Genomic DNA, 13,989 nt, shown 5'->3' with positions numbered 1-13,989 from the left:
GCACATCATGATCCTCTATTTAGATGCATGGTGTGGATTTGGCTGTTGTTTGAATATTACTTATTGGTTATTGCCTTTGAATCCAGCAGAAGCAAAAACCAAACCAGAGTAGCATCCTCAACCTATGACTGTCACCATCTCCACAAATATTTATTTACTTCCCATAAGTGATGGAACCACTGCCAGCTCCAGGCCCACAAGGTGAAGAAAGGCCTGATGGACAACTAGGGTCATGGTAAGACATTAATTTCCATGTTTTCCTTTTCCTTGAACCTGAAAAGCATACCAGCCAGTACTAGTAGTAGTTCCTGTCTTATAGTTTTGGTTTCTTATTATGTCTTTGATCTTTGAACTTGCAGGTTATGGTTTCTCTGCTGCTGTGGTTTCTTTAGTAGCTGTTGTCCGTTTTGGTTTCAACCAGGACCACCACCTCCATTGTGAGACATTTTCTTGATTAGGTATTACTCACTCTCCATTTCCTTCTCCGGTTCTTCATTTGCAATTCAACTCTTTGTTCGTTGAGAAAAGATGCAAAGAGACAAGGACCATGATTAAGTACAAAAAAAAATTCGTTGCTTCAGTTCAAGGGTAGCAAGGCCCTTAATTCAGTTCAAGGTTGGCTCGGGCGACTCTAGCTTTCTTTGGTATGATTTATGGCATCCTAGATGCCTATGCCTATTTTATGTTAAATTGATCATGCTAGGTTTGAGGTATTTCGCAATTTTCCCGATGCCTTTGCCTGCTCGGTGGGGGATTTGTAGGCATCTAGGGTTTTACCCCTCAAAGACGGTTCCACTGATCCATACCTTGAGGAGGTTCCTCGTCATCAGAAAATAAAAAAATATTCAACATGGACTGAAAGTGAAAGGTAAGCTTGGCGATGTGTATGACCCAGTTTCGTTTCCTTGAATACTCTTGCAAGGAGATATGGGTGAGCTGGTGAATAGAGGCAGGCTGTGTGGTCCAAAAGATTAGATTTTTCATAAGATAGGCTATTTTAGGGACTTTTCTGTGTATGTTTGATATCTCTATTAGGAGATGGGATGGGATCTTAGAAGGGATGGGGGATTTAAAGGTGACTTTTTGTAGATTGGCTTGGAGTGCCTTGGTTTATCATTTTTGAGAGGAATGCTCGTGCTTCTGTTAAGGGTGCTACGCGGGGGGGGGGGGTTGGGGGGTGAGGAAGAGTTGATTCATCAGAGTAAAGACGCGGGGAATCGATTGACTGATTTTAAGGTTCTTCATGCTGCTGCTAACAGTATTCTTTGCTGCATATCAAGGCTGTGTCTCAGTCCATAAGGGAGTTAGATAAGGGTACGTTTTGTATTTGATCTGTGTTCTTCTGCCCTGTTGTGTTACTGTTCGTTTTGCATAGCGTGATATAGTTGAGTTGGTGTTTTGAGTAGCTGCAGCTTGCTGCCTTCTCTTGTAACCTGCTTGCTGGTCCCTTTTGGTTTAAATACAATTCTTACTGGTCAAAAAAGCTGTTTTTTTTCTCTCCTTAATGGTTTATTTCTTGATGTTCTGTGTTTTCCTCACCTGTAATGAATTTTGTTAAAATAACAACACGCATAACAGAATTACTCAACCGATTACCACAAGCAAACCAACTTATTCAGCTTACAAATGGGTAAATACAATACATATATGCTTCTTTCTGGAAAATAGTAGTAGGGGTAGGAAGGAGTTCACTAGTGAGTCTAGAAAATAGATATTGTTTTGACAACCAAAAAAAAAAAATCAAACGATGGGATTATCCAGCCAGCAGAAAGCAACAACTAGAATGACTTGCTGTCGTTTGGTCTAGGAAGTTTCTTGTACTCGTAGTTGTTTATGTCCACTTTCTCTTGGAAAGCCTACATTACAGAGAAACAGAGGGGTCAGCTGCAAATGCCCTTGACTATATATTGAATTATGCCAGAAAAAGCACTTTACCTTCAGCTCCTCCTCCAATGAAATCTTTTTTGGTTTATACTCTATAGGTCCCGTTCTGGACAGTGCTTTTCTTGTCTCTATAATCTCCCACTCCTTATCATCCTTCACCTTCGCAACATCCTTGCTGAACTACAAAGTTCCACCACACTTTAGAAGAAGAAGAGGAGGAAAAAAATATAAATAAGTGATAATCGTGATAAGAACATGCCAGAAATGACCAACAAACTCCAATGTTACAGAGCAAGCACGAAGGGCACAAACATACTGTCTTCAATACATTTCTTTGAGATATGTACCAGTAATGAATGTAAGGCTTGTACATCACTTTCATTACCAATATAGCTTTTGAAGGACCTTATTAAGCACAACAAGGTTGAGCTAGCAAAAATAAGAGTGTATACACAAATAACTGGGTTTTCAACATTAATTCCTTCAAAATGGTCAAGTATAAAGGGGGACACCCAAATATACTCAGAAATCATGAGTTTAATGTGAAGCTACTCATTAAGCTCAAGACTCAATGTCAAGATCAAGCCATCAAGGTAGGAAATGGCTACAGAAAATGACTAAAACAACTATATTCTATCAGTTTGTCCACTGTTGGTTTCTGTACTGCATTACAACCAACAAAGAGATGACCAGATACTTCATTTATATCTAAAATTAGGATTAATTAGTGTCTGGACCTTAAAAAAAGCGAGGTTTTAAGAAGTTTTACATAAACAAAATAAGCTAAAAGCTAAACAAAAAGCACGTGACAAATGGGCTCTTAGAAATAGAGAGGGCTTCACATCATTTTTACCAAAACAGTCCAATAAAAAATCAACTTTGATTGCCTGAATCCTTCTATAAATGATAGAAAAAAAAACATGGTGCCATAGGCACAGGTATTTAAGGGTTATAAGTTCTAGTGGACCAGAACACTCTATGGCTGAAAAGGTGGAAGATCTGATTTTAACTCTTATTTGTACAGTTTCCAGCAATCGAGACTATGTAATCTTACAACACTTGTACTCCAACTTACTTACTTGGACAAGCTTTAGATCCATAAATGAAATACCTAAAGCCATTAACTTAAAATTTTAGAACACCCTTAACAAAAAAAAAAAAAAAACCCCCAAAATTTATCATGAATGCTTATATGAGCCAGCACCAATGTCCTCCTTCATTTTTAGCCCCTTTTTGGTCTTTTGATGTAAAACTACTCATCGAATTTGATTGAATCAACATCCTCAGAGGTCCCAATTTTGATTCCTAGAAATCCCCCCATCCTTTACTTTGTTTATCCAGTCTAAATTTTACTTGTTGAAAACAAAAAGAAAAGGAACCACTTTCGACCCCTTTAGTCTTCATTTTCACTCCACGATCCACAAGAACTTGCCCATGAACAAACAAAACTATCTGTCCACAAGGTAACACAACAGCCCACTTACATCCACACTCCGGTAACCATGCTCAGTCTAAGCATCTATTTGGACTGAGGTTTTAAAAGTATACTTGTAAGAAAAAGTAAGAAAAGTAAGAAAAAGAGAGGTTTTAAAAAATTGTACATAAAAGCAAGCTGAGCTTATAAGCTCTAGCCAAACAGACACTAAGACATAATAGATGTCTAACCAGAAAAATCAAAGAGAATGTTTGACAAGATCGAACAGCACTTCATGAAATAATATTTGAATTGCAACTTTAAATATGAGTTACGAAGATTTGAAATAAATAAATTCACTAATTTATAGCAACAATAGCACTAACCTGCCTTGCAAGAGATGACCAAAACCAACTGCCCCAAACACCACAAGCGAGATCATTGGAAGCCCGTATCTGATAAATGGGCTTTTTCTACCCCATCTTTTGAAGGACAATCCAGAATTCTGAATCTTAGAGGTTGTAGATGAAACATTAGTAGCTTTATGTGACTGACCCGTTGCTGTCTCAATACTTGTCATTTCTGCACACCACAAGAGCACCTGCATAGCAACATCAAGATCACTTCTATTTGTATACATAAGATGACTTCTTGGGTTAGTGAACAAGCCATATTAGCTCAGATTTCTAACCTCTTTGCTTCATAGTTTATTCATTTTATTTATTTATTTTTTTTTATAGATAACGAAAAATTTAATTAAGAAAAAATAGCCAACCTGAGTACATTAGGGATGTACTATGGGGGTAAAAATCAAGAACCAAAATTACAATGATCAAGTAAAACAAGAAGGGAAATAGAAAAAAAGTGCGATAGAGCCACACTCCAAACAAGGAGAGTAAGTAAGAAAAATGACTTAATCTCTAGCAAGGACCGTTCACATCCCTCAAAGCATCTAGCATTTCTTTCACTCTAAATACACCACATCAAGCAATGCGGCACAAGTCTCCAAAATATATATATATATATATATATATATATATATATATATATATATATATTTTAAAGGGCAATCATATAATGTGAAAATTTGAATATAAGTCTACCATTGACTAATCATCTGGTAAATACAATAACAACCCAAGCAGTATCCAATAATTACTATCTTCTTTTTTTTTCTTTTCTCTCTCTCATTTTTTAAATGAGATCATAAAGTCCATTTATTCATCCATTAAAACCCAATAATTTCCTCATCAAAGCTTTACATATTTTGAAATAAAATGATTTAATCGACGTAAATGGTTAACATCAAGCATGTTTGCCCTATGTTTGACTGCTTAGATAATACAGGAAAACCAAAATTTCCAAAAAAAAAAAAAAAAAAAAAAAGAGAAAAAGTACACACACATATATAAAATAAATTAAGCTTCATAACATCCCAATTGTATATCACACTTTCATAAACATATCAAGGAAAATAGAATATAATGTGAAATGATATATAATTCTTCCTCTTCTTCTGCAGCACTCATCCACTTCCGCTCATCAATGCTTCTAAGATCCTCTCATCCGACCCAAGGCCTTCCTCCTCAGGCATCGAGGGCTGAATTGAAACTACCGAAAAGTCGCGACCTTTACAAGACTCACCTGAGTGAGCCTTCGCTTCCAAAACCACCACCTCGTCAGATTTCTTATCCACCTCAAAATCCCCTCCTGAATTCATTTTCTCATCAGACTCCTTATCACCACTTGATTCCCCAACACTCCTCTTCCTTCCCTCCTCCAAATCCAATCTCCTTAACACCAACCAAAAAGTCACTACCTATACAAGGCTCAAGTGAAAATTTAATTTGCATACTACAGTAAGTATCAATTTTCTCTAGGCTCTAGTTACACAAAGTCTAATTCTACATGGGTTATAGCCAGTCTATCCATATCAACCATTCGACCCAAATATGTTTTCTCTTTCTTTCTAATTTTCGCATGTGGGACTTGGTATTATTATAAAGGAAGAGTTAGGCATTTCCCAACTACATGATGTGCTTATTTTAACAAGGAACCCCAGATAAACAAATCCCAAAATTCCGGAGAAATTTGTCCCACAAGAAATGATCATATAGTTTTTCCAACAATGATGAAACCCAAATGCCAAATTCGAATTACCCATCAATAACAGCGGTCCAAGTAACAACTTTCTTCTTCGGCATTTTATCAAACACTTTATGAGCGTCGGTTAATTTCCCAAAACACCAGATAAGTATCAATCAAGTTAGCAAAAATTTAACAACAATCGAATGTATTTGTCAAACCTCTTTATATATAACAAGCAGATAACAAGTTAAAGCTCAGTTCTAAAAATTGATGGTAAAGCTGGAGAATTGAGTTGTAATTTCATTGTTTCAGCGACCAAACAAACAAACAACATTAAAAGAGAGAAAGGAAGAAGAATCTCTGTGTCCGTACCTGGCTAAGATCGTTGAAACGAAAGGAGCTTTGTATTCACTGAGCAAAACTAAGAAAAAGGTTGCTTTTCTTTGGGACACAATCTTTTGATTTGGCAACAGAGACAGAGCGAGAGAGAGAGAGACCTCTAGCGTTCGTTCCGGTAAGAGAACGACTTGGGCCGGAGGAGGGCTTAGTAAGGTCCAAACGAGCCCAAAATAATTATGGCTTTTATTAATTTATTTATTTTTGATTTGTCTGGTGAGGGTATACAAAGTTACAAACTCTTTTGTAATTAGTATCACAAGTCGTTTAACTTTTGGTTTTTATATTCATTTGATGAAAGATGATTTAATTTCAAACTATAAATTTTGTTTTCTAGTTTTTTTTCTAAAATAATTAAATAGTGGCTTCATAAAATGTAAAACCTTCGATTTATTAAATAAAACATTGTGAATTGTGTAACTATTTTGAATAATTACATTTGAATCTTCTTCACCCTTGAGTCGTTTTATGCTTACCATTTTAGTTTACTATCGATCTTGAAGGTGAAAAGGCAAAATGACTATAGCAAAGTTGTGAGGCTATGATGAAAATAATTTTTTGTTAAATATTTGCAAAATGACTAGTTTTTATATCTTTTTTTTCTAGAAAAGAAAGAAAAAGAAAAACCAAAAAGAAATGCTATATCATCAAAACTATAATATCTTACATATTTTTCACTTTATACAACATTTTATTAACATGCATTACTTGTCATACTAATAAATGACTATTTTTGACCATTATTAACTTAATTGAAAGCTTTTACAATGCTGAAATTTAGATCTAGTCTAGATTACAAGAGACTTGTTCCTACAAAAAAGAAAAGAAAAGAGAAGAAGCTTATAGGAGACTAGCGATTAAATCCTTGGCCTTCTTTATTGTCAACAACAATTTGGAGGTAGCGCAGGGACAATATACCCAATAAGATACATGCTTCCCACTGTAACAAAGAGGCCAACCAAGTATCCAATCACTATTCCTTCCCATGAGAACCAAGTTTCTCTACTCTCAATCCCCGTTAGTTTTGCTGGTGTCAAGTCTTCTTGACACGGCACCTGAATTTGCATTCCACACAACCCACTATTCTTGGCATAGAAGTTTTGATTGTTTATTGTGTCCATTTGCCCATCGAGAGGAATCTTACCTGTGAGATTGTTGTTACTCACATCTAGAACAGTTGATTGTTGTAGCTTTGTTAGTGATTGTGGAGTTGAGCCTGATATTTTGTTGTGTGACAAATCTAAACTCTCAAGGCTCTTTAGATCACCAAGACTTGCTGGTATCTTCCCATAAAAATTGCTATGTGAGATGTTGAGAAGCTTTAAAAGCATATAGAGTACCTAATGTATCCAGAATTTTGTCAAAAAGTTGGTTCATTGATAAGTCCAACAAAAAATAGAGATCAAGGTTGTGGTTTGAGAGGCCTTGTTGTGACTTCTTCCAATTTATTATCAGATTATTCAACAAATTAATCATCAAATCATTCAACTCGATTGAGTTTGAGTGAAGATCAAGGAGTTTTAAAAATTTGTGGGATGTTTCAGTCATACCAACAAGATTTCCAAATGTTGCAAGGATTTCATCAACAAGGTGGTTGCTTGAGAAATCAAGAAGTTGGAGTCTACTAAGATTGGAAATACAGTTAGGGATTGAACCTTGTAGGGAGTTGTTTCGTAAAATTAATACTTGAAGGTTGGAAATTTGGCAAATAAACTCTGGCAATTCACCTGTGATTTTATTGTCATGAATATCTAGGTGTACAAGATTACTCATATTCACTTGTGATTAACATAAAGTTTTTTACCCATCAATAACAACTTGTCATCTAAAATTTATAGTAAAATTATTGTGATAATGTTGTGAACCTATAATTATTCATTATAGTAAGCTCAAAAAGAAAATGAGCCATTACTATTGAGGAGTATAAAGATTACAAAAGGAAAAGGAAAAAATGCCTTGGCATCTCCTGAACTTTGGGATAGTGGTTACTTGACCTCTTGAAATTTTATTTTGGCCACTTTATTACATGATCTACACGTGTGCCAAATAGATGCTTCTATTAGTCTCCTTGTTTCAAACAACGTCCTACTCTAATTCACATGATGCACAGGTAAAAAACATTCTCCAAAAGCAATTGTATGTTTGCAACTATTTGAGGCTAGGGTTTTTTTTTTTTTTTTTTTTCTGGGACTAAATTATAATATAAGGTTTACGGTCTAGATTTCAGAACTATGTAACCAGCGAATTATAAAAAATAAAAATTAAAAATCTGTAGCAGGCTACTTTCATTTTAGTCCTCATGTTGAGTTTTTGAACATATTGTCATTTTGGTCATCTGACAAAAGGCTAACATAGTATTTTTAAAGATTTAATTATAAAAATAATTAATAAAAAACCACATCAACATATTATTGAATAAAAAATTCAAATAAAGTAAAAAATAAAAGCTTAGAAAAAAAATTCCCCACTTTTTTAGCATCCAAGCACACGGCATAGAGCACAGGGGGAGAATAGCAATAATTACACATTCATAATATTAGCCTAAATATTATAATCATAATATTAGTCATAATCATTGTAAGCGCTCAATTTATACCCAGACCCAAACGCGTGATGGGTTCAGGCCCAAATGGCCTTATACAATTAAATTTTGTAGAGTGTGGGCTTAAAGCCTAGATCTTATGGATATTGGATTACAAATGGAGGGCTAGATTGCCACTTCGCACACAATCAAAGGGTAAAAACAGTGAGAAATCCTCCTCGGACGTAAGCCGAGGAAGTCTTATATTGATCTTCTTTCTTTGGATAGTAGCTTAAAATTGAAGGTGAAGTCTTCAATACTTTCTTTCTCTCTCTTTTCTTTCTTGTTCCTTTGCCCCCCCCCCCCCCTTACAATGTCCTTTCTTTTTCTTTTATATCATTCTTCTTCTTCCCTTCATCCTCCATGTGTAGCACAAATTACTCTCTTAGATACTTGTCCCATCCACCACCCTCTGGAAGTCTTCAAACAATAGCAAGAAGGCTGAATTCTACTGTTCAGGGGTCATTTTCCCATTAATGCGGCCAGGGAGGTAGATGCAGGGTCTTTAATGTGGAGGTAGCAGCATTTTCTCCAGATATTTCTATCACATCCTTGCATCTAGAGGGTGCTTGGATCACCCTCTTACCCATCAATTTTTCCAGAGTTCTGCCTTTAACCTTCTTAGCCAGTCCCAGGGTCATTGCTGAGCTTGTCCGAGGAGACATTCCTTCTCAGACAACTCCTCGGGACCTTTACAGCGTAGACTAACTTGTGGGCCTAGAGGCCTTAATCAAAAACAAACTGGTACTCGTCAATAAAGCCCAAAACTCAAATGTTTACTCGGAAATTTTTACCCCCCACAATCATAATCATAAATTTTAGGCATGATAATATTAGCCTAAATATTTCCTTAGTCCTTGTTGGCTGCATATGGAGGCAATTTGTCTCAGTCCATTAAGAAATTAGATACTTAGACAGGTGCTTTTTTTTTAATATTGAAATTATATTGTTTGATTTAATTGGATAGAATATTTTCATTTATGAGCTTGTGAAAATTAGATTTATCAACCTTGTATTGTTAAAATTGTATATATTTTTTAATACAAAATATACTATTAATTTATAATACCATTAAATTATAAATAATAATTTGATAATTTAAAAACTTATTTACAATTTTACACCATCCAAATCTCAAGTTTATGTAGGTATATTTTCATACATGTGTGTGTGTGTGTGTATATATATATAATATTATGTTACTTAAATCAAGCCTTATACTCACAAGCTTATTCATGAACACATTATTATGTTTAAACTCAATTTGTTTTATAGGTCAGCCTAAACATAGGTTTGGGATTGGTTAATTTGCTATATAAACGTTGTTAAATAAATGAACATAAACAAGTTTTTCATAAAGCCAAGCTAAATTGTTTATAAATTGCTTGTTCCACACACACACACACACACATATATATATATATATATATATGAAAATGAAAAACTTTTATGCAAAATGAAACATTAAACATAAAATTTAGGGTAAAATGCTATTTTGGTTCCTAAATTTTACCAAAAATTTGTTTTCGTCCTTAAACATTTAAAAATTCTTTTTCATCTTTAAACTTTGAAAAGAGTTTTTTTTAATAGTTTAGAGACAAAAATAAAGATAAAAAGAACTTTTTTTTAACAGTTTAGGATGCAAAAAATTTTTTTGATAAGATGAAGGAATGAAACAAACACATTTTCAATAGTTTAAGAACTAAAAATAAATTTTTTTCAATAGTTTAGGAGCAAAAATGATCTTTTTAAAGTTTAGGGATGAAAATTTTTTTTGATAAAAATTAGGGATAAAAATAGTATTTTAGCTTAAAATTTATTTTGGAGTTTGAATCATTATTTGGTAATTTTATTGGAAAGGCAAGGACTTGGATACTTTGGGCCTACAGGGTTTAACCCATGACTCTGGGTTTGAGTCAACCCATTATATTCGTGTCTCAATCAAACCGTTTCAGAATTGAAGTCTAACATTTGAAAAACCAAATAGAATTTCACCGTAACTCAGTTTCATTAGTATGAACTTTTATTTATTTATTGTAGTTAATGAGTTTTGAACCCACCTTACCCTCCTCTCCCATTGTATGAGATGAGAAACAACGAGTGTTGCTATCGTCTTCTTGGTGAGCATGAGCCATGGAGTGGAATGAGATTGTGGAGCGTATGAAAGAGAATAAATTGGAAGGAATAGATAGACACGTTTGTTGTGCATCAAACTCGGATGAATAAACGACTGCTTAAATAGATGTATATATTAAGAACCTTTTCCACCCCAAATCAGTTTGGGAAAATATTAATAGATATTAAGACCTTTCCTAAGCAGAAAAAGTTATTCTCAAAAAAGGTTGGGACCGTTTGATATAATTGTTTGAGCAATACTTTTCACTTTTTAAACAACATTATACGTATTTTCACACACTTTTTCATTCACACATATTTCTAAAAAATACAAACAACGTTACTAGAGCAACGTTACTATACGACCCCTTAATATTTTGTTAAATGTTTTGAAGCATTTCGTGTCCTTCTCAACATCATTCCCAAATTTTACACCATCCCTTATCGTTTTTCTCCTTGTTAATTGGAAGGGCCTCTTAAAATCCATCAGTAATTTAGAGAGAGAGAGAGACTACCAGAAATAATTTCCCATAATTTCTCATGAGCATTTTAATACATGAGAAAACATAGGGTCAGGAGCTGGCGTAAAAGGTGTGTTTTACGCCAGCCAATCCTGACCTGCCACGTCACTTTTTTTTTTAGCAGAAAAAGATTAAGCTTAAGCCTCTCTCCTCTTCTCTCCTCCCCTGATCTGTCCATCTCTGAGTCAAGCCCACGACCTCCATTCTCCCTTGGCAGTACATAATGGTGAAGTGAAAGCAGAGTTTTATGAACAGCAAAACAAAAGTAAAGATTTTTTTGTTGCAAAAGTAGTAGGCCATTTTAGCTATACTACTAAACAACCCACAAACAGAACTCTTAGAATCAAGAAAGAGAGAGCTTTAAAAATTGGAAACAAACAACATGTTCAAAGTGAAGAAAAGCTATTTGAAGCTTCCTAGAAGCTTTAAAAATCTCAAACAAGCATAAGTTTTCTCTCTCTCATTTTTTTACATGAGGCTCAAAATGAATAAAACTTGCGTTAAATTAAAAGAACAGAAAAATCCCACCTTTAAACTCTTTAGATCTATGTTTGTGTTTGTCTTGGAAACCCATCAAAAAAGCTTCAAAGTGCTTGCTGACATTGGCGCTTATATCAGATAAAAATCGAATTTTGACCCAAAAATCTTCACAAGAAAGACGTAAAGAATCATTGCGTAAAATTAAAAGAACAGAAAAATCCCACCTTCAAACTCTTCAGTTCTAATTTTTTTTTTCAACGAATCTGACCCCCAATGTGAGTCTGCAAAAATCTACAGTACCCATTAAAATTGCACTCTTGAGATTTGAAGATTTGGCCATGGCAGTGGTGTTGGTGGCTTGTGTTGAGCTTTGAAGCTCCGGCCATGGAGGTCATGGGTTTGATTTAGAGATGGAGAGATCAGGGGAGGAGAGAAGAGAAGAGAGGTTAAGGCTTAATCTTTTCTGCTGAAAGGGAAAAAAAAAGGTGACGTGGCAGGTTAGGATTGGCTGGCGTAAAACACACCTTTTACGCCAGCTCCTGACCCAATGTTTTCTCTTAATACATAGACACGCATACTTTACCACATGGCTACAAAGACTTCACTAATATGAAACATGAAATACAAAGGGCAAAGAAAATCAAATAACATCATCTTGACCAAGGATTAAATACTTGGACTGAGCTTGATTCAGAAGGAACATTAATTATAGATTTTAGCTTCACTTGCTCTAGCCAAAATCAGTATAAAAAAAGTACAAAGTCTAGCTACAAAATTAATTGTAGCCAAAGACTACGCCCTTATTCAATATCTTTTTATTGGAGGTGAATTTTAACAAATCCACCATTGGATTACTTCTTCTTCTTATATCTTCCACGCTTGCAAAATTTCTAGAAAAACAAAGATCAATAGCTATGTCATCAATAAATTGTTTAAATTGCAAATTTTTGTAATTTAAAATTATACATAAAATATAAGCTTATAGATCATATAGTAAATGATATCCAATTGATACAAAAGTTGACATGTGTATTAAGAGTGTAAAGAACATACAATTTAACAGTTAGATTATCAAAATATTTAGTAATATTTATTTTATTGAGTAGGGGCTGTAACTTTAAGCTATAACAAATTTTGTCCTAAAAAAATTATATATTTTTTTCAATTCCGAAAAAATGAAAACCAATTTATAAAAGAGCACTCAAGATTTTGTCATAGTATGGGTACTCTAAGAAAATCACATTAAGAATGGCTAAATTTTTTAAGAAAACATGTCATTATGGTATATCAATACTCTAAGAAAATCACATTAAGAATGGCTAAATTTTTAAAGAAAACATGTCATTATGGTATATCAAACTGCTTTGCATGCATATGCTTGTTTGTTGAGAACTTCAATTTGTAGAAGAAAGCTTGTCTCAAATGTGTATCTTTTTATTGATAAGTACTGTCTCATACATGAATATACAAGAGCCACTTTAAGAGCAACATTTGCGGCATACCACTAAAGTAGATAAATTGCCAAGAGTAATAATTTCCCGTCAATAATCTTTGCATATTCTTTATTTCTGCAAAGCACAAAAGCTGGTCGCCTGAAGACAGAAGAATCATAGCGGTGATTAGGGGATCTTGTAATTTTCAATAAAACAAAGAATAATATTATAGACACAAACTATTTTACAATATTTTTACAAACGGAAGTGGTGCCAGTTGAGCTAAAGCTCAATGGTGCCACAAACAAATAAATTTAACATAAACTTGCACATATTTACAATTACGGGCACTATATTTGATTAGAAAGAAGGGAAAGGAAAATTAGGTTATGTTTGGTAACATTTTTGGTTTTCTATTTTCAAAAACTTGTTTTTGAGAATATAAAGAAAAAAAAAATTTATTGTATTTTCAAAATCAAAAACATGTTTGGTTTGTTGAAATTAAAAAAATAGTTTTTTGAAGAAAAAAGTAAAAAAATATGTTGTTACTAGAGTTTGAACTCTAATGCTAACTCATTAAATGAGACAGATTTATTAAATCAAATGTGTGTTTTCATTGACTTTTGAAAGCTAAAAACTAAAAACAGTCTTTTGTGTGTTTTCAGTTTTCTTTACAAATTGAGTTTTGAGAATTGTTTTTGTTTTCTGTCCATTTTGGGTTGCCAAATAAGTTTTTTAGTTTCAAAAATAGAAAATTGTTTTTGAAAACAGAAAATAAGGGGAAAAACAGTTACCAAACATACCTTAAGTATCAAAGAAAAGGCTTAATATTTGCTTTTGTTTTTAGTATCAAGGAAAGACAAAATTCTACATTATTCTTTAGCCCAAAAAAAGAAGAAGGCAAATTAACTAGCTTATGGATATTGTGTATGAGTGACTCATTAATTTTGCATAATTGTTGTTGAGTAAACTTATTTATGAGCATCTACCAAACTAAATTTGTATTACTTTTGATTAAGGGTTACAATTTTTATCCATATCCATAAACCCACCCGTTACCCACCTAATTTGGATAAG

At 33.8% G+C, this 13,989-nt stretch overlaps 1 protein-coding gene across 1 annotated transcript; it reads right to left on the bottom strand.

Moving 5' to 3' along the window:
* Window positions 1-1,572: 1,572 nt before the first annotated feature.
* LOC142641783 (uncharacterized) lies at window positions 1,573-5,902 on the bottom strand. Its single transcript, XM_075816260.1, has 4 exons — window positions 5,759-5,902; window positions 3,685-3,899; window positions 1,936-2,059; window positions 1,573-1,856 (listed from the first exon to the last, which is right to left on the bottom strand). The coding sequence occupies exons 2-4, from the start codon at window positions 3,876-3,878 to the stop codon at window positions 1,779-1,781; spliced, it is 396 nt and encodes a 131-aa protein (XP_075672375.1). The 5' UTR covers window positions 3,879-3,899; window positions 5,759-5,902; the 3' UTR covers window positions 1,573-1,778.
* Between the last annotated feature and the right edge of the window lie 8,087 nt (window positions 5,903-13,989).

The sequence above is a fragment of the Castanea sativa genome, chromosome 6 (genome assembly GCF_040712315.1).
Source record: "Castanea sativa cultivar Marrone di Chiusa Pesio chromosome 6, ASM4071231v1".
NCBI classification, from domain to species: domain Eukaryota; kingdom Viridiplantae; phylum Streptophyta; class Magnoliopsida; order Fagales; family Fagaceae; genus Castanea; species Castanea sativa.
This window is presented reverse-complemented; position numbering and strand designations above follow the sequence as displayed.

Coding starts and splice junctions, on each gene's coding strand:
- LOC142641783 (XM_075816260.1), bottom strand. CDS start 3,878: ATGACAAGTATTGAGACAGCAACGGGTCAGTCACATAAAGCTACTAAT. Junction 2,060..3,684: donor GGTCATCTCTTGCAAGGCAG/GTTAGTGCTATT, acceptor TTTGTAGTTCAG/CAAGGATGTTGCGAAGGTGA. Junction 1,857..1,935: donor CATTGGAGGAGGAGCTGAAG/GTAAAGTGCTTT, acceptor TCTGTAATGTAG/GCTTTCCAAGAGAAAGTGGA.